At 44.0% G+C, this 26,427-nt stretch overlaps 1 protein-coding gene across 4 annotated transcripts; it reads right to left on the reverse strand.

The window, feature by feature from the left end:
• Positions 1–867: 867 nt before the first annotated feature.
• LOC102696449 (transcription elongation regulator 1) lies at positions 868–25,331 on the reverse strand. Of its 4 annotated transcripts, none has more exons than XM_069195973.1 (21): positions 25,235–25,331; positions 22,231–22,462; positions 21,357–21,509; positions 20,625–20,883; positions 19,606–19,848; positions 17,096–17,158; positions 14,922–15,122; positions 14,266–14,393; positions 13,052–13,140; positions 12,344–12,504; positions 11,938–12,013; positions 10,737–10,872; positions 9,231–9,320; positions 7,979–8,097; positions 7,537–7,687; positions 4,513–4,677; positions 3,957–4,139; positions 2,731–2,910; positions 2,320–2,403; positions 2,054–2,154; positions 868–1,609 (listed from the first exon to the last, which is right to left on the reverse strand). In XM_069195973.1, exons 1-21 carry the CDS (start codon positions 25,282–25,284, stop codon positions 1,408–1,410), a joined length of 3,066 nt encoding a protein of 1,021 aa, XP_069052074.1. In that variant the 5' UTR covers positions 25,285–25,331; the 3' UTR covers positions 868–1,407. The 4 variants fall into 4 exon arrangements, with proteins under 4 accessions (XP_069052074.1, XP_069052072.1, XP_069052073.1 ...); XM_069195971.1 differs by having other exon boundaries at positions 14,266–14,414; XM_069195972.1 differs by having other exon boundaries at positions 14,266–14,414; positions 22,231–22,459; positions 25,235–25,328.
• Positions 25,332–26,427: the final 1,096 nt, after the last annotated feature.

Genomic DNA, 26,427 nt, shown 5'->3' on the forward strand with positions numbered 1-26,427 from the left:
CTTTAAGGAATACCTGGTGCGCTGTGTCAAAGAAGGGTTTAAATAGTTGTGATGTGATTTGTCTGGCGATAACCCCCGATGTCAGGGGATAAATACCTTCTACTCCTAAATCCTCCCAGGTGAAATGTAGCAAGTACAGGTTAACTCAATTCTGAAACGAAAGGTTGTGGAACCCTCAACAGGTATGAAGGAGGAGTGGTTGGAACGGGAAAGTAAAAGACAAGAACGGCTGGCGTTTAGGGTCAGGGTCAAGGGGAAGAGCATGGAAAACCACAACCGCTGACGCAGCGGTCAGTGGGCGACAGACGTTGCCTTCATCAGCTAGGACCTTGGTTTTTATACCCTCATCATGTGAGATTTAAGCCCCCAAGACCATAGTATTCACCACATGCTCAAAACCCTACAGTACCATGAGGGTGTGTGGGACGGCCTGCTGGGATGGCAGACAACTGCTGATGGATGTTGCAATATTAATACTGGTAACAATAATGCAAGTTAACACAAAACAAAAATTACTATGTGTATTTTGCAACATATACCCACCTTTCCTTGTTTTCATGATTCTGTCCGGCACTGTACATATGCACATTATACACAGAAAATGCATGCAAACATGCACACAAAACTAACGCCAATGCTTTATTACTCACCTTCCTCCATGCGTGTTCCTATATGCCAAAAAAGCTGCAGTCATGTCAATACACAAATAACTACAACACATGCTCACTACCAAGCATCCGAACAGTCTTCTCCTGCTTCACAAGAGCGCGAGACAGGTTGCATCTAGGACCGTCAGTGGTGTTCTCTGCAGCTGCGCTACATCCCATTCAGAAAAACACAAGCACAACAAAAGCAGCGGGAGCCTGGTTATAAAAAAAAAAACAGTGGGAGGTTGCCTTTATTCCAGTAAACTTGTACAGAAACATAGCAACAAGTCCAAATTAAACATTATGACCGTAGAAACATTTAAACATTCAAACTGTATTGGTACAATGACGACTCTTTCAAAAGGCCGCCACCTGCACAGCCATCTGTCACATGAACGACTGAATATATATATAGATATATACATACCCATTATCAAATTCTTTTTACAGGTTGCAGAACCACAGATGTTGTAACAGCAATATATATTCACTTCTATATATATATGCTTGTGGGCAATCCCTTCTGAAATAACCTGGTTTTCATCGCTACCTGGAATAATTAATCCGAAACAGCTTGCGTTCCCGAGCGCTACCGTATTGACAATGATCACATTTGGTTTCTATAAATACGGGGATATTCCATGGTGTGACACAACATACAGTTAATACTGTGCGTTTACACGTCTTCTGGATGGCTCATGCATAGCGCGCGCCGAGGTGGAGGGCGGCAGGGGCCGGCCGGCCAGACTGGCGCGCGCCATTACTTGGTGGAGCGGCGCGTGGGCTCAGACGCCGTGGGGGGAGGGGGGGGGCCCCGGCGGTCCAGGTCCTCGATGTACGCCATGATGAGCTTGCGGCGCTCCTCGGGCACGCAGTCCAGCACCAGGTACCGCTTATCGTTCTGCAGGATCTTTTCAACGTCTTTCAGGTGCTGGTCTGACTCCTGTATCAATTTCCGGGATCTGGGCGTTTTCCGGCACGTCGGGGAGGACAACAAGACGAGAGACGACAAAAACAAACAAAAAAAACCCTTTCAACTTAGACCGACACTTTCACAGGGTGCGATAAGCCGTCGAAGTGAAACACACTTGGCAGCAGTCAGCAGGAAACGTAAGTGTAAGTGCTGCTCCGTCCGAGATTAAAATGAGGGGCCCCAATTAACAAGACGCTACAGCTGCGAGATCAGAACGAGACTTTTTGCAGTAAAAAAAACAGTAAAAGCAGAAGCCAAAGTTTTAAGAGGATTCACATTATCTTTGTTAATATTCCCATGTGAGGAAACGGAGATGTACTGCAGGTGTTAGGGTCTTTGCACTCCCACCCCTGATCAAGAACTATATGCCCAAATGGTTAAGCTTGGCTGGACTACAACACACTTTGCTCTGCACACCAGAAACGTCACCCACCTGTATGTGATGAACTTTGTTTCTTTCAGAAGCGTTCTGAAGTCTGCTTTGGCTGTGATGTATTTGTCTTTGATGTAGTCTTCAAACTCCCTCTGTTTTTTCTGAAATATGAAAGAATTCAGCACATTAGGGTTTGTTTCGACACCATGACGCCTTACAAGGGAAAATGTGCGACTAGCTGTGACGCCAAGTACTGCAAGCAATGCGATGCCCACATCACAGATGACAAAGCCAGGGGCTAGTGGCAGAGCTCTCGTTGGCCTTACCCGGTCGCTACTCGAAAACTTGATACAGCGAGGGTCTTCCTTAATAATCTTTTTCACTTCTTTCCACGTTGTTGTTAGCGTTATCTGAGGAGAGAAAAAAAAGAGGATACGTTTCAAATTTTTTGAAGCAACAAAACTTAAGTCAATCATGATGTGCTTGGCCCTTTCCTGCCACGTTCTAACCTCACTGACCCCAACTCACGTGGACATCATGCGCGATGTGAGCATAAAATAGCCTTAAAATGAATTCTTAATCAAACACAAGAATGGGATCTTGTCAATTCTACATGCTCTGCTTCCTTCATGACCCGTTGTAAATGAAAAATGTAATTTTTGGAAAAGAATGAAGGACAGTGCCGAGACTATAGTGTGGTCACAAATGTGTTAAGGGAGTCTTGCGCTCTGCCTTACCGACGTGGTTTCGTCCAGCAGCTGCCTGAAGTGCTCCTTCTTCTTCTTGGTGAGCGACTCGATGTGCTCGTTGAAGAGCTTCTCCTTCTCGTCCCGCTCCAGCAGGGATGCCGACTCCCAGCGATGGTCCTTTCGTAGTGTCCGCCGGGTGTCTGACCAAGAAACGTCTGAGGAGCGCACCTGTAAGAGGATAACAGGCTCCATCAAAGCCCAGGCACACGCACTCTGGACGAATTTCTCTCCCAGAATAGAAACTGCATAGATGAGACAGACGAGATCCTGTCCTCTTAACTTTAAAATATTATTTCGGACCATAGGAAACTACAACTCTGAGTGTCGGGGGCTCAGGGGGGAAGGGGGAATTCAGATTTCCCTCTAGGCAGACCCTCCTAGAGGGCTAGAACCAGCAGCAACAGCCCAGCTAGAGGGCTGCTAATGGCCAGTCTCCTTCGCCCCTGCCGTCAGATAATGATGCAAATATTTCAAAGCTTCTGCAAATCAGAGGAATCTGAATGTCAGTGAGGAGTTATAAATAAATAGGGGGGAAAACATGGCAGTTTGATACTCAATTCTACAGCAATAAAAAAACTGGGGAGCCCGACTGAAGTCACTGGTTCTCGATTGAAAGGATAACGATTCAATTATAATGAGCCACAGTTTGGAACATCCATCACTGCGCCGTAATGATCAGTGACCTCTCCAACAAAGAGGTGTGGTGTGCAAGAGCTGATAATGATTATATTCTACCCTGGAAGCAAAAGAATAAGAGAAAAAGAGTAAATAAAATTTGGCATTGTCAGAAGTCACCCACGGCAATATGCACTGTATGTATAATACATTTAGCACGGGTGATTCTCTGCTGCTGGAAGGTATCCGTGAGAGCGATTTGGATGTTTATGTAGATGATTTTAGTCCTTATCAAGACAACATGGGGAAATAAAGTAAATGCTTGCATATATCCAAAAAGGTGTGCAGGTAAAATCCAGGAAAGTTAACAAGAATGTTTGCTTGTGTCGGGGGGATTGTTCATTACGGTGGTGAAACATGATCCAAATATCCCATTCTAAGGAGTACAAAAAAACAAACAAAAGGGAAGTCGGAATAGACTTCCTTCCTCAAAGAGAAGTGGATGCCTGTAACTGGTGAAGGTATAAATTTACCATGAAGATTTACTATGGTAAATAATGGCCAATTCTTGAGCTGAACCCAGGTAAAGCAGTCCTCACCATATCGGACAACAGAGCCTTGAAGTGCTGGATGGCCTCCTCTCTCTTGTGCTGCTCTCTCTCCCGGTCAATTTCCTTGGTCTGTTCGGAGCGCGCTTTCTGCACTTCCCTCTCCCTCTCCCGAAGGCTAGCCTCGATCCGAGCCTGCCGTTCCAGCTCCTTCTCTTTGTCCGAGTCTAAATTCTGAGCCGCAAGACAAAAAAAAGCCACCGAAAAATGAACCATATGGAAAAATATTACCCACCTCCTCCCGACCTCCACAAGCTCACAGAACCCACAAGCAGTATGTATAGACCAGACGAGATGAGCTCGCACCCCATTCCACCTCTCCAGCCACTGTAAAGAGGTGATCACACACCAACAATAAAATTACATCTCTAATAATGCTTCTGTCATACAGAAGCTGACAAATGTAACAGCACAAAGATGCTCTTTAAAGTAGCATCTTCAGTGCTATGTCTGATGGTTTCAAAATTTGAACAATGTCACAGCCAAGTGAGGGGGGAGACAATGTCAATTTCAAGATGAAAAGCATATTAAAATGAGAAATGCCAACCTTAGCCTGTTTCTCCACGTACTGCTTGAATAACTCTTCCCTCATAGCCGAGCTCTCCACTGCCTTGTAACGATGATCGCTCTCCAGTTTGTCTTTCACTTTGCTCCAGCGCAGCTGACCATCAATGTGGTGGTCTGACAGCAGCTCGTAGAAATCATGCTTCACCTTTATGCATGGAGACAATAGAGGATGGCACACAGGCAATGAGAAGGAGGAAAATAAGCTTTTCCGTGAAAACATCTGACCAGATGTACTTGTGTCTTAAATGGTGCATATAGATGAGAATAGTAAAAGAATATCTGACTTAACACCCAACCATTTTGGAACTCTCAGTTGTTTAAATCTCAGCCTTAAAAGCTACAGCTCCTGCACTGCACAGGTCAAGATTAGACCTACAGACAAGCCCATCTGCAAGAACCAGTCATCCTTTGGAGCAATGCAAGCTCCACACTGCCGCACCAGAGTGCTATCTCCAATTCAAGGAGCGGCGCGTCTTGAAACATCAATACAGGCTTGCAAGTTTCCTGGCAAGTCACAAGAGCTTGCCTGCCCTGGTGGAGCTCTGCCAGTTGGTTCGCTGTCTGGGGAAAGCCTAGTCGCAGCTGGCCAGCAACGTGACCTAGGTTCGAACCAGCAAGATTACGCTACAGCTCTCAAGGAGCACCTTTACTGGTCGAGCCATGCAGGAGTCTCCAACATCTCACCTTTAACTGGAACCTAAACTCAGCACCCACAGGTCACACAGCAGGGATGACTTAAGAGGGAAAAAAAGGGCACTTGAGAACTGAGAGGGCTGTATACCTTGGAAAAACTTAATGCATCTATAACATTTGCGATGTTAACATAATATGAATTAAGTTAGCATAACAGGACTGATCTGATTTAATCATGCCAGAGAAATCGGAAGACAAGGTACAAATCCTCAGGAATAAACCAGAGGCGGAAATGCTGGAGACTGGTTAAGCGTGTCCAGAGCTGTGTACGGCCCCTTCAGTGTATTTATACATCAACAATTTCAGTGTCGGAACGGGAGACGGTGATTAATTGTGGCTGCGAGACTTGTGGAACGCAGACCGCAGCATGTCTGTGGTGTGCAGGGCTGGGATCCAGGCTGAACAACTCTGTGTCTGGTAATGAACTCCTCCGCTGACCCCCAGCCTCCCCACTCTGCCCCCCACCTGCTCCCCCCTGCCAGGTCACCCTTGCCATTCCTCTTCAGGCGACATTTCAGACTCATTAATCTTTAACATGTGACCTTTCATTCTGAGAAGCAGTCTTTTTTTTTTACATCTGAACTGTTTACCCTCACGATTAATATGCCTGCTTAAGTGCAAGGCTTTAAACCTAGATAAAAGCTCATTTGCAGAGTGAGGCATAGAGATGTGTAGGAACGGTTATTTTTTTAAATGGGAGGTGACCACAAATTAGTTTCAAAATATCAGTATTGCAACTTGAGCAACTTTTAAGATCTTCTGACCTTAAAAGGCATAAAAGTGATTAAATGCAAGAGAAAAAAATCAAACTGTGCAATATATACACATAGTACTCCGCGTGGTACTTACGTACAACAACAAATATAAATGCATCCAATACATTTCAAGTACTAATTGCTACAGGTACCTTGAACAGGCATCAAGAGCAAAATGTTTTTTCTCAAAAGAGAACCGAACGATCTGGAGAAACAAGTACACCAAGATATACTACCAAGGACACCAAGGTATAGTACCAGCAGTGGAATTATTACTGCCAGTCACTCTTTAGAAAAATCACCCCTTACTTAATAACACCCATCAGCCAAAGAACGGGATTCTTCCTATCTGGGCCCTTCTAAGCAATAGGACTAGCAATAGGTACATGAGCTAGACCCATCTCTTCGCAGTGAAACAGACATGGCTGCCTTCCACTCCCAAGGAAAATATTTATAAGAACAATTACAAATGAGAGGAGGCTATTCAGCCCATCAGACTCGTTTGATAGTCAGTAGTTAACTGATCTGACGATCTCATCCAGTCCTTTATTGGAAAAACCTAGATGACTGGTTTCAACCACAGGGCCGGATAGGTAATTCCACATTCTCACAATCCTTTAGGAAAAACGTGCCTCCTGTTCTGAGTTTTAAATGCACTTCTACAGTTGCCACCTGCGACGTCTGGTTAATGTTTCACCGTACATTGTGAAGACGTCTTCTGGGTAGTCTCCCAATACCCTTAAGGATTTTTAATACTTGTATCAGTTCCCCTATCCTGTCACTGTAGGACATTACCTTAAACTCCTAAAAGTATCTGGTTACTCTTCATTGGACTGATTCAAAATAAGTCGTATGAATTCTCTATAATATGGTTAGCATACTTGTACATTATATTCTAAATGAGGCCTTACTAGTGCCTTATAAAATTTAGCATCTTTGTTAAAAAAATAAATTAACTATATATCCTAAATTTGTTTGCCCTTTTATAGCTTTTCCCACTTCATCTAGATGTAAATGTGTTCAACATCCAGATTCTTTCATAAGTAACCTTATTTCAGGTTCTCTCTTTTGTTTTTTACAGTATGCAAAACCCTGCACTTGTCTACAGTAAATGCCATTAGCCAGGTATTGGTGTAGTCTTGAATTTTAGCTCAGTATTTTTGCATTTGGTGTGTTTATTAACATTTGCCAAATTTCTAATCTGCCAATTGGAGCAGCATATTAGCTGTATCAGAATCGAGATCATTCATATAAATTAGGAAGAGAACTGGTCTTGGTACAGATCCTTGTGGTACTCCACTAATGAAGCCACCACACTATCTGTACTCTTTTATCTAAATGTAGTGTTCCTTTATTTCTACCGTTTTCTATTTGACAATTCTCAATCCAACTGATTAAAATCGGATCCAAATATGGTGCTCCTGTGTGGAGAAACAGCACTCAGGCTCCATGCCAGGGTGACACATCCAGCAGTCCTATGCTGTATGGTACCTTCTCCCAGTCTGCTGTTCTCGCTCGTTAACCCACGGGCACAACCGAGCGATCTCTGGGCTTACCTTCTCTCCCCGCGTTTTGGAGTCCTCCTTCTCCTTCTTTCTGAGAGCGGTCATGAACTCTATGAATATGGCCTCTCGGTCCTTCATCTTCTCGATGGCTTTAAACCGCGACTCCTTTGCATGCTTCGTCGCAAACTCACTGAAGGTCGTCCTACAGGGTTAGGAGAATGCTCATTATAAAAGCTACTGCTAGGTTCCATCTTAAGAGTGAACATATTTTGTATTGTTTTTGACACACCGCAGAACGTCTTATTTAGCTTCAAATGCTGCTAACTTTCTCTATTAAAATAACTCCTAATAACACTGGGATCTGCATCAATTCCTAAACCTCTCCCTCAGGTCTCTGATAATGGGCCACATTTGCCCTGTACAAGGCTTTCCGGTGCCTGCTCTTATTTAATGCAGCCCTCGGAAAATCCTGCACACCCCTAACTCTGCTCACCGGGGGTTCAGTTTGGCTTCCTCCATCATCCGTCTGAACTCCTCCTTGGCCTGCATGATTTTATTCTTCTTCTCCTTCCTCTCCTCCTCCGCCCTGGTCTTCACATACTGGTCGAAAACCTGCAAGGGAGGAAGACCCACAAGAGGGCAGCCGATTCCGTCAAGGGGTCCGGATTTAATCTTGTCGGCATTAGAAGATAGCAGAGGTCACAAATGAATGGAGGCCATTTGGCCCACCTTGCTCATGCTGGCATCTTAACGATCCAAGGATCTCCCCAGGCCGTCTCCCGACGGATCCAAAGTAATCCACTCTAACAGCGTGGCTGGGGAGTGTGCTCCAGACACCCACAACTCCAGCTAGCAGAGATGAGTGCTTCCATAAGTCACTTTATCATCACCCCTTTGCTTTTCCTGGACATTTTTATTTGGCATTTCCAGCAAAGTATAGCAACCTAGCACACTGCCGCCTCAGCTCCAAAATATGTAATGAAATTACAAGACAAACTCCACCAAAAGAATTCAAGGGTTGGACAAAACAGGACATTTGGTGCCACTTTGGCTTCAGTGCAGCCAAGCTTTACTCTTTACTCTTACTCTGTGAATGATACCTTATTACACTAAATGCCTTGATGCTGTATTAGTTGGCACATCATAGGTAGTTTTTGGCGTTTAAGAAAGACATACCTCCCTTTTAAAGGCAATCAGCATTCACTGCGCCTTCACTAGATCCCAATAACCTGGAACTAGAATACATTTTAGCAAAATGTTCTCATACATTCTGGATGCAGAATGTTTTCCCAATCATTAAGCATTTGTTAAAATATTTCAATACCAAATATGGAAATTGCAAACTTGTTGAAAAGAATTCCGGTTGGGAGGTTTTGTTCAACAATGGCTTAAATAACATGCAACTAAACAGACAAATCGGCTGTAAACTGCAGGACTGAAACATGCTCTGGGATCAGTATTCGGCATTGCGTCACCCGTAAAGTATTCTTTAGGGAGTGCTGAATCAAAACAGGATGCGCGATTTAAGTCGAAAATATCTTGCCTTTTTTCAATTAAATTTGGTGCATTTCGGGTTTTTATCTGGGAAACAATCTGCCAATTGTAAGTTTAAAGGGATGCCATTTGTATAAAGAATACAGGGCACTGGTACTCTAGAGACTTGGGATTTAAGTTTCATGTGAGCCCTGCTGTACACAGAAAGTGAAATGTTTGCAAGAAGACAAATCTTGGTCAGCTTCTTTTACCTGCTTCCTTTCCTTAGGATTGAGTAGTAGATATCGGGGATCAAAAACAATCTTATGAAGCTCCTTTTCCCATGTTGAGAAGGCTGAAACCTGAAGCAAGTAGGGGGACAACAGAAAAATAGGTCTATAAAACAAAGATTAATTAGGTAATTATAACAGCCACTCTTTGCAGCAGGTAACCTACTTGTACTTGCAGCATGCAGAGCCCTAAGAGAAGAAGGCGGGCATGTGCGTTTCATCACTGAAGTTATCATCTCTAATAAATGACTAGCAGTGGGGAGTGTGGTTGAGCTTTATCACACTAATTGGCGCAGACTGGCGCTATGTAATTAAGCCAAAGGCTTTCTCTCCAATTACTCATTAAAATACCTACTGCAGTGTGCCATTTAAAAAAAATAATGTTAAAAAAATAGTCAGCCAGAGGCCAGGCCTTGATGTTTGGTCTTTTGATATCTAAAAATGTCTTTTTATCTCTTCTTTTAGGGGAAAAGAAAAGTAGCAACCTTTCAGCCAGGCTGTTTTTTTAACTGGGTATTAACAACCTGAAATCAAATGTCACATCAGCACAACTGCTACAATACATCACATCCAATAGAGGAAAACAAAGCCGAAACAAGTGCTGGCCCTGTTCTTCATTGTTACAATACACAAGAAACATCTAACAATCCGTTTGCACTTTTTCTTTGAGGACTGCAGACTTTTGAGGACTCCCCATCTGGCATTATTAAATATGCAAACTGGGTACAAAAAGGGTAATGAAAAGGGGCTGGCAAAAAACACTATCAACTTTGAGTTTTGGGTTAAGGCCTCAAAAAGCCTATTGATGTGACCTGCTTTGCAATGAGATGACATGACAGAAGACATTATAACGTAAATAAGAGAAACAAAACACCGAAAATAAAGAATGAGCAAACCACAAAGGGAAACTGGCATGTTATTGTTGTGATAAGCCAAAAGTGACTAGAATTTTGTAAACACCATGGAGCAGAAGAAAATCCCATTACATAATACTTAAAAAACCATGGAGGCTGTGAAAAAAAAATAAGTTTAATAGATACCCTTGCCCAACATTGATTCTGAATTCAAGCACAGCCACCTATTAGCTGAGCAATGATAGTCAGGCCCAATGCTGAGCCTTGATATAATAAAGTGGGAAAGGCTCGCCAAAACCCTGCTAAAAAAGGATCAAAATCATCCAATGGTAGAACTACCAGTAAATCAATACTCTCGAGAAAAGACATAGGCATTGGGTAGTAACAGAATGTCACAAATCTACTTTCCAAATTCCAAAAAAACTAAATTCTCTTTTCACTTATAAAAGAAACAGAATGAAAGAAACCCAGATTAAGTGGGGAAGAAAAAAAAACAAGGTAAAATAAAATCAATACCAAAAAAGGTTATGAATATTAACTGAAGATTGTACCTTCATTGGCTTCCATTTAGATTTATGTTTTTCTAACATTACAGAGCTGGTTACACAATTGCGGTTGGATTGAAGTATTTTACCCCTCTCTCCAGCAGCATGTCCTTGAATTGTTTCATGCGGGCTTCCAGGGGCACAATGGCCCGCTCTCGGGCGGCTTTGATCTCTGCCTCCATAGCTGCCTCTTTCTCTGTGTCCGCCTCTTTCACTTCATCCTTCCTGCAACGACAGGTACACCCGTCAGCCGGGGGGGTGCAGGGCAGCTGGGGTGGGTCTGGGTCTGGAGTGAGGGGGCTGTATGGCTACTGTCCTTGCAAATGTGGAACACTTGCGAGAGTTAAAACCAAACTGAAGTTTTCACAGGACGGGGGGTACTGTAGAAATGACACTCGATTTTGAAAAATTACCAGAGGCCGGGAATTTAATCCAAAAGCAATATCTGGTTTTCGACAAATCAGTCATCAGGTTTTGGGTGAAACAAACTGGCACCAGAAACTGTAAACACAACACCAGTATGTTGAGTAAAACTATTCCCCTTGAACGGCCACGGTAACTCATCACTTATGACCAAGAACAAGCCTCAGTAATATTACTCCTTTGGCACCCAAATCAAGCAAAGAATTTCTTCACACAAGAGCAGGCATTACCTTAGAGGCCCAGGCTGGTCAGATCAGATCTATAGGCGTTACCTGTAAAATATCACCCGTGCAGCAAGAACACTGTTTGGGGAAGAAAAATGTGCTGGCTTGTAGGCTCAAAAGGCACTGGAAACTGTAACAGCTTGGGAGACCTAAACATTAGGGACTTAAAGAACACATGGTCCCCTTGAGTGGGATGTCAAAGACCGATCAATTCGAACTCGCTTAACCATCCAAGGCTTGACACCAAAGTGATCAAAATAGGCACAGACCAGTCGATCAATCAGATCTTGTTTTGCAGTAGGTATGCTTCCTGTTCAGCTGCATCTTTTCAACCCGTCAGCGCACTAAAACACTGAACTACCAGGAACAGGTTTTCATCTTAGGACAATGAATTCTAAAATGGCTGTTTCTTTGAGGTGCAGAACCGCCAAATATTTCATGTTACTCACTTTACGATTCATGCAACAAGAATATTTTGACATGCACCTTAACAAAAATGTTTTAGGGTTAAAAAAATCCCAAGAAACAAGGCGGGTCTTGAACTTTGTGCTTGGCAGGTTCCACACAAAGATGTGTCTTGGGTGAAGACACTAGATTTAATTCATTTAGGAAATATAACTCTCCCACTGCCTGGTATACTTACTTCCTCTTCTTTGCCTTTACAGGTTCATCATCCATCGCTTCCTCTGCTGCAGATTCCAGCTCCTCCTTACTAAGCCCTGCAGTGAATTTAACAAGTCAAGTTTAGCTTTATTCACAGACAACAGGCGGCACTGAAGGACCTGGGATGACAAGGCAGTCATGTCAGAGGAACAACTTGACTTGGAACACAAAAATAAAAAAAATAAAAGCATTTTCATGAGTGATTAAGTCATCAAACCTGCATGCTGTACAAAAAAAAAACCCAACATAACACAAAATGGCATAATAAAGGATTTCATCAGTTTTTCCCAGTTCATTCTCCTAAAGCTGCGGTGTAGCACTGACAAACCTGATGCATCAGAACAGCTCATGGGTTGCTAAACCCTTTGTGGATACGACAATCTCACCCATTTTCCGGCTCTCATCCAGGCCCTTCTTGTGCGGCGGCTCCTGGATGATCTTGTCTACATCGGCTCGGCCCACCAGCTCCTCGGGCCGGTCCCACATGGAAAGGCGAGTGGTGGGGTTGTAAAAGAACACCCTGTCATCCCCAGTCCACACCACACACCTGCAAGCACACAAAGCAGGAGTTGGAAATTTCAAAGACATTTCTCAGTGAGCACATGGAAACAAAAGGAACAGCCTATAATGTAAGATAGCAGTATGAAACGGAAGCCTAAGAAACACAAGACTTGCTACATACTGAATCACTGGCTTCATTTATTGTTTTACTGGCATGTTCAGAAGCTGGATTATTGAAAACTCAGACCTAAAGATAGTATAGTTCACATACCTTCTATTTTCCCATCTATCGAAGATTATACAGCAGCCACACACACTAGTCTATTAGTCAGTAAGTAATTGATATGAGAATTTCAATGGTTGCAAATCAAAATTAACGGTATTTCTAAAAACACATACTAAGTTATGGTCATTTTGGACTAAATCAAGCCAGGCTTTCAAGGTTGGGTTAAAACGTTAAATCACCTCTAAAAAAAGAGCATGTAAGGGAAGATGAACAAAGGCCAAGCCCTAGCCCTCCTGAAAGAGGTGTCTGACTAGGGCCAGAGGGCGTGCATGCCCAGACAGGATGAGTCTTCCTCAGAAAGGCCTACCAGGGTGTTCCTGGGATGGGGGACGTGGCCACAGGCTTCGCTTTCTGAGCTGCTTTCTCCTCCTCCGTCATCTCCTCCTCCTTCGGCTCCTGAAGGACACAGTGTCACAAAGGTGAGGAGGGCAGCCCCACATGCCCTTGCTGGCATGGTGGAGTCGAAACATGCCCTGTTCACCACATGCCCCAATTCCCAACTTTCTGAGAAGCACCATGTCTTCCAGATGGACTCAATAATGTCCCTCAGTTTGAAACAAATCAGAATCCTTAACAATTTACACACATTAGACCTCTCCAGTGCTGCAGCTGAAACTAGGTGACGAGGGATAAAAAAAACAATTTATCGTTTTAAATTTACTTCAGATTAACTTAGTCAGTTCTACTATTTCTAGTCATCTCCAGCACTTCTGTGCAATGTACAGGAATTACGGACGTCACTCTCCATAATAACAGTACAAAATTAAACTAAAACAATATAAATAAAGCTATGGATATAATATTAAATGTAAGACTGTACATTAGCAGGGCAGCCATTAGAAATATCAAAGCAAACCCATTTGTCTGCTAATTGTACATGCTGGTGGGATTGGTGGTGACAAATGTCTGTTTCTGAGTGCCCCCTGCAAACATGCAGTGACATGAGCCTAGGACACTACACTTCCTATAAAAAGCTGCATTTTATTTCAAACAAGAGGAAAAGTACCCTCAGCTAAGGAATATAGAAAGCTACAAATAAAAGGAGGCCATTTGCTCCAGCCGGCTTGTCTGATAGAAGGCAGTTTTTCCTTCAACATCATCAAACAATCTACACCTGCACCATCAACAATATAAAAATGAAATATCATCAAATGTTTTTATTATATAAGATTTCCGATGCATTATGGGTTAAACAAGCTTTGGGAACTCAGAATTCTATCTGCCACTTTTATGGGGAAATACTTTTGCGCTGTGAAAAAACAACCCGCTTTTAACCTGCAGGGGCTTCCTAGATTAATTTTGCGTATCAGCCTATTAAATAGTAAATATACATTAATAGAGATTTTCTGTTGTAATAATTACAAAGTCTTGCTGCGGAAGCTGAACGCATACTTTTTCCCCAGTCATAACCAAGTCAGTTAGCTTACTGAGGGGCTGGCTAGGACTATGACCTAGGATGGCTGCTTGAACAGGAGTAGGACCAGCGTGCAAAGACATTTCTGATTGAGGATTGGCTCTTACCTCTTTGATCTCTTTTGGGGGCTCAACTTTAGGCTCCTCCTCCTCCATGTCCATTGGCTCAACCTCCTCCTGCGCCTGTTTCCCGGGCTCTTTGGGCTTCTCTGCTTCTTTTTCTACCATCGGAAACACTGGAAAAAAAAACAGGTTTTCTTGAAGAAAGAAAACCACTATGTATTACGCACTGATGAAACATGATGATTCACACAATATGGGTACAGGACTATGAGCACTAAGAAATCCATTTAACAGAGCTTCAGCAACAGATCATATTCGCATGAACACTAAGTGACATTAGATGACAAATGTTTTTATGGCTGTTCAATAGATTAGAATCCCCTCTGAAGGACTAGTTGATACATCGTGGTGCACATCAGACTACCATAGCAGAAATCCTTAAATATTTACAGGAGAATAGACCAAATAAAAAAACTAGCAGTCCAAATAAGTTCTGGAGAGCTTCAATTCTTAAGGTTCTGTATATAACTGAATATCATTCAGAACTGAAGATCTGGAGACCATGATGACGTAGCTCCATCAAGTCAAAAATGGATTCAAATACATCATTAAGAGCTCAGACAGCCAGGGCCTCTGGAGTGAGGAACACGGCTCTATAGGCTGTGCGTGTAGGACGCCTGACACCAGCTGCCGGGCCATACCTTTCTCTTTCAGCTCCTCGGGCTTATCCCAGGTCGACTCCAGGGTCCTGTTGTTGTAGTAGTAGGTCTTGCCGTCCGCAGTCTTGTACTCTGACCACTCCGAAAGGGGCAGTGCCCCCGCGAGGGCAGCAGGGGCCGCTGCGATTGCCACCTGGGGGTGCATCATTGGCACTATGGGAGGAGCCATGCCTGGTAGGACACCTGGGAAAGGTCAAATATCGCAAGGGCTCCCATTACAATTTCTCAGTCCGAAACCATTTCACAGAGCCCCACCCCGCCCCCCCCCCACCTCCAAAACAACACACAGGAAAGTACAGCTTCTACAGGACCAAGGTTTACATTTACAAAAAAGAAAATCCAATCACTGTGCCACACACTGTTGCTGTGATGTATTCATGTACTAAAGTAAAAGGCCCAATCTGATGATTATATGTTGTCCTATATGTTTTTATTTCTAGCGGTGCATGTTGTATTAGATTTTTTCTACTCTAACAGTAGTTTGCACATGCTTTTGTACAGGTTAGCTGGCTGTTTCAATAGGACAGCCAAATACATAAGCAGAGTGAACTGGTTGAGACCCAGATTTGGGACAATTGCTGTGCATCAATATTGGGATACATAAAGTGTTACAAGCTTTCTGACAAAAATAAGTTTATAAAATAATACCCCAGCTAACTTGTGCTAAATGTTTTGAATATTAAAAATGACTAGCGAGATCTCTTTCTTCTATGTAAGACTAATTATACCGAAAGCATATATATATATATCTGCTTTATTTTTCCCCCCCAATAAGGAGCCAGATTGTTTAGAGCTATACATTTCACACTTAGGTATTAAACTGTCACATTCCCTCTTAATGAAAAGTGCTCTAGTGAACACGCATGCTCTTCTGTTGATAACTAAGCTTAATTGTTCTTCACATTTCAGAAGGACAGGTAACAAAGAAATAGCTAGAAACTTCAGGATGTCAGTAACAGTAACCACACTAAAGCATGCCACAACGAGATGTTACTCAACACATGATTAAAGCTACATCTAAAGAAAACACAATCTCAAAGCAAAACAAAGGCTAATACCTACATGACATCAGGATCATAAGTTACCACAACAGCAACAATAAGAGTGATGGATATATACAGAAAATCTAGTAGGCTAGCTGATCAAATGTGACAATAACAAAACAGTATCAACCTGACTAGCTATAACAGAGGAGATCCATCTCCCATCTGGATCAGAAAACCAGGTATCAAAGTATCAAAAAAGATGGGTTAAGACACCTGAAGCCTAAAGTGGGCAATTCATTCATGGAATTGTCAAATAAATAATTTATCTTCAAGAAAGGGGCAACTATACTGTAAATATGATAAAAACCTAACATTTGCTACCTCAAAGCTTTGAAACAAGAACTAAGCCCTGTTTCCATCAGTTTCTCTCTACTCATTTGAATATCTCTCTCCCAATCGCAGCAGAGTGCTGCCTATCCCCGACACTGAACGAGAGAGAAGGGAAACTCATGAAGAACAGCACCTAGAGCTGAAACGGCAATAGGACTCCCATCTGAGCCATTCCAGGTTTTAGAAACTTTAGAAGTTTAAGAGTCAACACCAGAAGCTGTACGTTTAGCATAGCTTCCGATACAAGTCAGGGCGGACCGACAAGATGAGGCTGATGAGTCTGTCCGCTGACCAAGGGCCATGTCTTGGAAGTATTAAAATGCACATCTGTGATGAGTCAAACCCAAAACGGAAGAAACTGCTGAGCAACCTGGCAGGCTTGCTGGGTTTAAACCATGAAAAACAATTCAACTTCTGATCTGCATCCCACTGACAAAGAATCTGTATTCTGACCTCTAAACCACCCATTTTCAAATTCAAATGGAAAGACCTGTGCAATATTGCTAAAGTACTTGTATTTGAAAAAAAAATGCATAGAAAATATTTAAAATTGATAATGGGGCAACCTGATGACCTGTTGATGGGCAAAACACAAACTGTTAGTGGTTTAATTTTAAATATGGGGTCTTAACACTAAAAAAAAAATGCTCTGACAATACTACTGCTTCTGTGGGTATTGTGTGAGTGATTATGTATGTAAATATAAAAAGCATAGTTCACAACATTCACTAACATGCCAACTAACAAAGAATACTGACTGGAGATGTTTTAAAGAATTACCGTTTTTGTTGGGAGCGATTGTCTTTATATAGGGGCAGCTGACTATCTGCATCATTGCTACACCTGCAAGAACGGACAAGCAAGCATATTGGATACAGAAATACGTCAGCTGCCAAGACAGGTTAAAACACCTACATGGGTATCTCATCACCTTGCTAACAGGTTAGACATGCAAACTGTGGCTTTGCTATACACACACAGAGTTTATGAACATCTCTGGTAAAATCTTACAGTCCTCTAACCAGAAGGCCTTTACATTCGCAAGAATAAAAAGTCCTTGTTTCTTATTTTAAAATAAAATTAACAGCATTAACTCTTTTACAGAAAAAATCTCTGTGGTCTAGCATTAAGACAGTTCTGCTGACAAATTCTTGATGCCACTGAAATTTCCAGGTCTTTGGATTACAGAGAGGGAAGACAACAAATTTGGCCTCTTTCATAGTCTAAGCCTTTGCAGAAAAAGACATACATGATTCGCAAAATCACGATTTCTTCAAACCCTCAATACGATCTGAATGTAGGGCATAAATTCTTTCAGTTTGGTTCACTAAAATGAACACCTTCAACCCTCAGAAACTGTCACAGCCTGCCTCCTAGTGGTATCTTATACAAACCTTCCCTTCCTGTACTACTTGAAGACCTAAGGTAATTCAGTAAAACTCTTACAGCCCACATGGAACATGGGCAACTAGAACATCAGGATGACTAAATCTGCAGGATCATACCCTAGAGATGAATTTGCACAGAACACAAGAAGCATAACCTTTCTCTTATGGTCAAACTCAATTCAAACTTGGCTAGGCTGTGTTATAAAATTCACAATGGGGGTGGGGGGGTGGATAAAAATTGAAAATAATTACCTAGAGTTTCTCTTCCGTCCAGTGTGATGTGTAATCACTGACAGGTTGAAAATGGTAAAGTGATACTTTATAGCATAGCGATTTAAAGAAAAAAAGGGACACCGTGTGGATGTAAAGTGGAGGAGATGTTACTGTAACACAAAGCACCAATTAAAGAATTGTTACGGCAGCACACACCTCTGCCTTGGCCATTGTGTACAAGGTAACAATTCTCTAACAAGTATGACGCGCTCTCCTTGTGTCAGACACAAGGACCCTCAACACACCGGCCTCACAGCAGAACCAACCTCTTGCCCAGAAGCGCACACTGTCATCAGCTAAGCTCCAGCACGTTCACAAAGATGCAAAGTATAGGAGTCATTCGGCTGCAGAAGCTAAATGCAGGATGAAAGCAAGGTGTGGGCCTGAGGGCTCCAAAACCTAGGAAGGGCTGTAATAGAGGCAGGGTGGGAGTTCTGAAATGTCTCCAGAGCACTTTCCTGGGCATAGTTATTTCCTATCTTCAGGATGCTCTTCAGCTTGTGCACTCAGGAACTTTTCGTATGGTGCCTCTCACAAAAAACATGATGAATGGAAGGATACAAGCTTCCATATGCATGTATCTAAAACTTGTCTTGAATGTAGTAAGGATGTGAAAATTCCATTAATGTTCTTAATGTTCTGATGCTTCATATGTTCCGATTTTCGGGAAGGCACAATATCCTTCCTCTACTGTGCCTATTATGAGCTACAGCTGTCCACATGTGTTAAATATGGGCTGTGCGGTGGCCCTGTGACTAAGGATCTGCGCCTGAGGCTGAAAGGTTGCCGGTTCGTATCCCGCGGCCGGCAGAGAAATCCTACTCCGTTGGGCCTGAGCAAGGCCCTCATACCCCCAACTGCTCCATAAGCACCCTATAAATGGCTGACCCTGCGCTCTGACCTCAGCTTCTCTCCCTGTCCGTGGGTCTGTGTGTCTCAAGGAGAGCAAGCTGGGGTATGCAAAAAGAAATTCCCGATACAAGAACGTGTATACGGCCAATAAAGTGATCCTAAATCTTACAAGAGTTTCTCTCTGCGTCAGAGGGAATCCAAAGCAGACAGGACATCACATAAGGCCAATTCCTCACTGTCCAAAAAGCTATTAAGTCAGAGATCAGTGAGGATGCTAACTCTGAGTGCTAGTTCTCTCTTAAAGGGAGGAGACAACGCTAAGCCAAGTCCCCTGCTTACCCTTTCACATTTATCATGGTGCTCACAATGCTGGTACTATGAGAGTTAAGGGGTCAGAGGAATGAGGCAAAAAAAGAATACCTTCACGTCACAATGAAGACAGCTCCTGAAACATTCCTGCAGCTTTGGAACACCATTAAACTCCAGATGCTAAACTGTCAATCAACACAAGAAATGTGAAGCATCTCTTAAAATACAGCCCTTTTCTGACTGACTGGCAGTCTGAGTACACCCAGGAGAGTGCCTTTAAGTAGTTCAGGACTGTGAGCAGTATCAACAACGCGAGAAAAACACTGGTTTGCCGACAAACTGATCATATGAAACGACGGACAGAATGCATAAAGAGGACAGTGGCGTCTAAGCGTGGGAGAGGTACAGGATGCAGGAATGACAGGGACCACGAGACTGGGGACAGCGCAGAGCTACAGACGGACCTACCAGGCAGAGGGATGGGCATGCCAGGCAGGGGCACTCGGAACGGAGGCACCATGACGGGCGGGAAGGCGGGGATGGCAGCGGTGGGCTGCGGCACTGTGTGGGGCAGCGCCGTCGGGAGGCTCTGGGGCAGGGCCTGCGGCACGGCCTGCACCGGCGTCACCGTGGCCGTGGAAACGCTGACAGCCGCCGCCGCCGCGCTGCTGGGGGCCGTCACCGCGGGGCTCATCTCCGGGGCAGCAGAAGCTGGGGACACAGAGAGACCCGCATTCCAACCACGAGCACCAGAAAACCCTGCACGGATCCACCAGAACGGAACCCGACCTCCGATTCAGGCTCAACACAGAGGACCAAGATCCTGAAAGCGAGGTACATTCGGGATTGAAGACTAAACCTGCTCCTTCACACAAACCAGAAGGTGAACGAGGATTCACTGGAACCTTTCCAACAACTCCCGAGGTCCCAGAATCAATAAGCGACAGATAACTGGATAAACTCTAATGCAGAGGAAGATAAACAACACTCTAATACCCTTGCACACAAGAAAAGAATTAAGACTGGGCACAGGTGTCAATGACAGTGCAAGTGAACCCCTCTATCTCAAAGCCTAAAGGTAAACGTTTATTCTGTAGTGAAGGGAAAAGAAAAGAGACCCAGTGTTTTGGCTGTGGAGACTTCATCATCATGTCTCTTTTTATTTCCTTTCAGTATGGAATAAACCATTTACCTGTTCCTCTGCACCTTCCACATGCTGATGTGGCTACCTACTCTCTTGCTCTTAATTACACTGGATGCGTTGCCACTTCGCCTGCCAAAACCACAGTACGTTACCCTCTACTCTGCATCAAATCGGGCAACACAGCTGTTTAATGTTTAATAATTTAGGATTCAGGCCTAAATCAACACGTCATGTGTACTGCTATTACTTTCTAATATTCCTCAACACTGGACTTGAGGAAAGCAGCTGAAAAGCGGCGTGCTAAGCCGGGGTACACTGGAGCCGCAGGGAGGCGGAACCTCACCGGCCACGGGCTGCGAGACGGCGGGGGAGGAGGTGGTGCTGCAGGCGGTGCTGGTGGCCAGCGCGGTGGAGGCGGGCTGCGTGGACACGGGGGCGGCCGCGCTGCTGGCGGGGGGCAGGCTGGCCGAGGACACGGCCGCCGCGGCCGCGGCCGCCGCCTGCGTCACCATCAGGGGGTTGAGCTCGGACTGCTGGATGACCTTCACCCCCTCCGGCTTCGTCCAGGAAGACTCCCGCGTCCGCGCGTTGTAGTAATACACCTGGGAGGAGGAGGAGGAGAGGGACGGCAGTGATGTCAGCAGTGACATCTGCGTGCGCAAAAGAACTCGATACTTATCGCTTACGCCCCGGTGTTCAACAATTCTCTCGCGTGCATGCTGTGCACCCTTGTACGATTTTTCATTTCCTTCATCAAATTTCATCCTGCACCTTCTAAAACTTTGGATGCATCCATTTTCTCTGTCGCACGTTTTGTTTGCCCCATATCACTTAACCTTGCTTTCTGATTGGGGGAACCGGCCATACCAAATTCATATTCTTTAAAACTATGTCTCAAAATAAAACCACTCTTCCAAATAAAGCGCTATAGATGAGGAGATCACAAGAGCCACAGCTCACTGCTTCTTTTTCAAATACAGTGTCATAAGATGATGAATTATGGGTTTAGCACATTAACACTACAGTTCAATGCACAATTTCCCTGTTCGTTCTGCTGCATATGCCGGCATATTACCTTTCCCTCAGAGGTTTTGTTTTCCACCCAGATCTCCTCAGCTGGGGGCAGTGTAGGGGTGCCAGGTGTAGGCACAGGGGGCATTCCAGGGGGAAATATCATTCCTGGAGGGGGGGGCATGTTGCCAATGGGTGGAGGCATAAAAGGCGGTCTCTGGAAAAACAAAATCAGTAATCAGTGGCCGAAAAATTGCACAATACAAAGCAGATTTCAAAGAAACTAGAGAAGCATGAATAGACATCAGCTTTAAATTTTAGAGCTTTTGTGTTTATCTGGATGTACTGAAGCACTGAGTGCCCACATGACTGAATTAGACCCTGCAATAAAGCAAAGTGATACCACTTTCTAATTACTCAGCCTCTGGCTAGGTAAAGCGCAACTAGCAGCAGTTTTAAACTAAATGACAATCTGCTTTGACGCAAGTCTCAAGCCAGTTCCCAGAGAAAATCCTAGTCAGAAATATTCCTTCACACTCCAAAGCCACAGCTGCCACAATCAAAATATTAATGATCACATTTCCACTCCCTGTTATAAACCTCAAAGGAAGGTAACAACACTAAAACTAACAAACCACTACAATGGATGGCAAACATATTACTCAAGTCTATCTCAGCGACAGCATGGTGACTCTTTAATCTTATGAACCATAGGGCTCCTTTTGCTGAGGCTACAGTCATGTGTCCAGAAACGAATAAACAAGTTCATTTTAAAGATGCATTTTCTTCCACCAGTGAAAAACAAAATACCCCTCCCTGATCCTGTACTACGGAGGGGCTTTCACAAGTGGCTCTGAACGGATCCCAGTTCACAACGCCTCACGTCTCCACACGGGGGGAGAGGAGCTCAGAACCTCCCCCTGCTGCTGTCCCCCTACCTGCAGGTGCGGGGGGCCGATGGGTGGCGGCATCCCTCCCGGCGGAGGTATGGGGGGCATGCTGGGGTCGAAGGGCGGGCGCCCGAAAGGTGGCCGCGGCGGGGGCGGGGGCCCCCTCATCATGCCGAAGGGCGGCGGCGGGGGTCTCATCAGGGGAGGGGGCCCGCGCATCACGGGGTTGGGGGGAGGGGCGGGGCCACGGAACCGCAAGGTCTGCTGCTGCGCCATCCTGCTGGAGGAGAGAGACGGTCCAGAGTTACTACACTGAGGAAAAGGCCATCAAGGCTCACAGACATCCCACAACAGGAGCCATCATCACGCTCCAATTAACAACTTGTTAAAATGTTCATTTAGATCACCCGAGGAACATTAACCAGACAGCCCACCCCTGATCTGAATTACTCAACAATTCATTAAGTAAGACATCAGATCTGCCTTCTTTGGTCTTAAGCAACTTCATCAAAACAGCTGTTAATCCACTGCGAACCCAAGCCTTAAGAACCAGCGTGCCCCAGTCCTGTTCTGCTTTGTCCTGAGCTGGACCAGGCTGGGTTTCCAAAACCGCTACTGCAGTCTGAAATGTTTAAGTACACACTACTACTAGAAGCTACTTCTCTCTACCATACTTTACCATCCCCATCCCTACATGTTCCAAGTGTTTTCACAAGAACTGCTGCAGAGTAACTGTTCCTTTCACATATGACAAGAGGTCAGATGCACTTCAGGAAAGAAAAGAACAAGATTATTGCATCAAAATTTCTAAAAACAAAAAGTGTTCTGGGCTTGCTGGGGCAGGAGTTTTCACTGAGATTCAACTGAGAGTCAAATGATAGTGCCGGTCACTTCGAGTGCAGGATCAGTTCCACAAGTGACATCTCGCGTTCGAACCCATGTTTGACCCATCACTGGTCACAGTGCAGAACTGGCATTGGACTGGATATGACTGGAGGTATACAGGGGTTGGTATTAGCCAATGAAACAAGAGCCCTTATGGCATGCAGTGGTGTCAGAGGAGAGGGTCTCATGTAAGTCAGGTCAGAGCTCATCCCATAAGATGATCATTAACAATGTGGATACAGGGCTCTGTGCCAAGACTTATATAAAATATATAAAAAGAAATGTTGAGCCTAAATTTATAGAAAAGTGTTTTTTTTAAACCCCAACATAATTGAAGCAATTAAAAAGATCCATCCATCAGTAATCCATCTAACACTCACATGGGAAGATAATTCCAAGTTAACCAACTTCACAGGCATTTTTAATAATCATAAGAGCTAAGTCGACAAACACAACTGACGACAGAGTGGGACACTGAAGGTGATGAAAGTCCTTAAAACGAGCTCTGAAATCAGACGTGACAACTGTGAACCCCGAAGCAGAGGGTACTCATACTAACAGGAAGATAGAATAAGTCACTCACAAACTGTGAAGTTCTGACAAACTTTGCCATGTATATGTATTTTAGGAACAGGGTGGCTGAGGCAAAAGAGTGATTAAAAACAACGGAAGCCCATCAGCTCATTTAGCTCCTTTGGTAGTTTCTAATTGATCCCAGGATCTCGCCTCAAGTTTTTTTTAAACGGCATGGCGTCGTCTTCAACAACATGGCTGGGCAGCTTGTTCCAGACTCCCACAACCTTGTGGGAGATGTTCCCGTTGTCTACATTGGGTGGTGTTGTCTGTTTATGTCCCAAGAGATCAGCACAGTTCCAATGTATGTGTACATACGGCAAATAAACTACTTTTGTATCAAGTACCTCATGTCCTGACTGGAGGATCTCATCCGGTCATGTCTTAAATAATCCAGGGTATGGACCAACAACATGGCAGGTGAGCGTGTTCCACACTCCTTTAACTCTTTGCATAAAGAAATGCCTTCTGCTCTTGGTTTTAAAAGAGCTTCAGTGTACTTTAAAGACCATGATGGAAGTATGTTTCCCCAACAGAGGAAAAAGAAAGGAGAAATACCAGCCACCATTCCCCTCTCCAGTGTACAGGAACGCCTATCCTTTCGGGTTTCTTTTCCAACTCTTGCTTGTAGGATACCTAGTTTACAAGCTAGAGGCTGGATAAAGGCCCGGTTTTGTAGTTCACGGTCGGTTTTGTCGACTGTAACCGTGTAGGCCTAGATTCCCGATTAACCTCCTGAGGTTAGCATTTCATTTCTTTCTAGAAACCGTGTTTGTAACGACCTTGTGTGATTGGCTAGCAGACGTGGCCAGCGAACCAAACTCGGAAAGCGCTGTCGTGCCTTCCGCTGCCGCGGAGCAAAAAAATAACAACGTGCTTAAAAGATAAACCAATTATTTTACATTTAGAAAAACAACTACTTTTTTAATATCTTAATTGTGGTGGCGAGACTTGCTTTCCCCTCAACTGTAACGATTGAATTAACGAACGGAAAAGATGCATTTGCGCTGTTCATGTGTAGTTAACTGACTAGCATATATTACACAATACGCAAACAGTACGACCACTCGTTTTTTTCCACGGAGTTGCCTAAATAAACTTACAGGATTTTACGACTGATACATTAACTGCGGGCTAATCAACCTCGGCTGCCCATCATGCTGCGTCCTCCCCCCTCCCCACTGTTTAATAGTTGTGTATACATACACACAGACACTCGCCTTCCGCGAAATCCACCAATTCATTCATTCGTATTTTCTCGCTTTGGGGACTCAAACGTCGAGTTTTACAAAATGCAGACTTCAAAGACGGCACACGGCTGCAACAAAGAAGTAGCATTCGCTCCGAACAGATTACAAAAACCTAGCCGAACTGCTCGAAGAGACAAAAAAAAGTACTCTTCAGTCATGCAGACGAGACGTGTGTAGCCAACAAGCTCATCGCCGCTTTCAAGACAACATATGTGGGAAAGAAAAACGCATCTCGAGAGAGAAATATGGATGCTGTTTCATAGCCAAACAATCCCCCAACTTTGTCGCCCTCAGAAATAAATCTACCCCTTTGACGCCAATTTGTTCATTCGCCATTCCCTCACCTGTTGTCGTTAAATCTTGCTATGCCGTCCGCCTCTCCGCGATCCGCCATTACAGGAAAACAAGCTGTACTCCCGGCCTGACCTTCCTGCAAGGCCTTTCCGCCTCCCAATAACGCCGCCTATTGGCTGAATGTGGTGTCGATCAAAATTATAGCTTCATTCTGATTCTCGATTGGGTACCGGCGAAACGTACGAGCGGTCTGATTGGACAGCTCGCCCGTCGATCGTATTCCAGCATCCGCCTCGAGGAGCCGTTTTTGTCTGAGAACAGGAAATAAAGCGAACTCACCGATCACGTGCCCCCTACCCCATCTTAATTTGAAAACTGTCGGGTTAAAAGGCAGCTTACACTTTTCAAGGAAATCATTATTAAGGGGTGGCGTAAAACAAGACCGAATAACAGATTTTATGTGGTTTTTATTACACCCCCTAATAAGGTTTTAAAGTAATCCTAGGTATTGATAGGCTTAATTTCTCCCTAATAAAAGAATAGCGGAAAGTTATTTAGTAACTTACTGAATGGAAGTTGTTTTGGCGAAACATTGACACAAAATCAATTCCCTAAACACAATTCTCTTTCTTTAAAAGAGTTAATCCCGGAACCAATAGTATTCAATAATTGCTTCCCTTTGCATAGTGCTTTTTATACCAAAACACTTCACATATAGAAGGCAAATTCCTTCATCCGTTAGCCACCCTGGCAAAGCGCAAGACCCATTCAGAGCCAGCAGCCAGGCTGTAACATACCCATCGGCTGAATACGTGGAATTATTACTGATTTACTTGAGGGATCCTCCTACACCACAGAGCCACCAGTCACCATACTGGGAGATTAGTTTGGAATTCAATTCCTGAGGGATCTGTTAGTTCCTTGACACAATTTAAAACAGCAGAACAGTTTTCCTGGGAAGTCTCCCATTCCAGTACCATTCCGGCCCTGCTTAGCTTCCAAAATCCAGCAAGCTCAGGACAAGCTCATCGCAACTCCCAGCACTAATACTGTTGAAAATGAACAGATTTTGTCAAACCTTTTGTACAGTTCATTTTTTTTAGATCTGTGGGTGACCTGTAAGACCCACAAGGATTTTTAAGGATTTTTGTTTCAAACTGAAATTGAAATGAAGCCAATGTCAAGTCCAAGCACAAGTTCTGCTTCACGGAGAACACTGTAGACATTCAAGTCTCATGATGCA

This window comes from Lepisosteus oculatus, chromosome 11 (assembly GCF_040954835.1).
Source record: "Lepisosteus oculatus isolate fLepOcu1 chromosome 11, fLepOcu1.hap2, whole genome shotgun sequence".
In the NCBI taxonomy this organism is placed as follows: domain Eukaryota; kingdom Metazoa; phylum Chordata; class Actinopteri; order Semionotiformes; family Lepisosteidae; genus Lepisosteus; species Lepisosteus oculatus.

Coding starts and splice junctions, on each gene's coding strand:
- LOC102696449 (XM_069195971.1), bottom strand. CDS start 25,284: ATGGCGGATCGCGGAGAGGCGGACGGCATAGCAAGATTTAACGACAAC. Junction 17,159..19,605: donor CATGCCCATCCCTCTGCCTG/GTAGGTCCGTCT, acceptor CCGTTCTTGCAG/GTGTAGCAATGATGCAGATA. Junction 7,688..7,978: donor GAAGCCAAACTGAACCCCCG/GTGAGCAGAGTT, acceptor CTAACCCTGTAG/GACGACCTTCAGTGAGTTTG.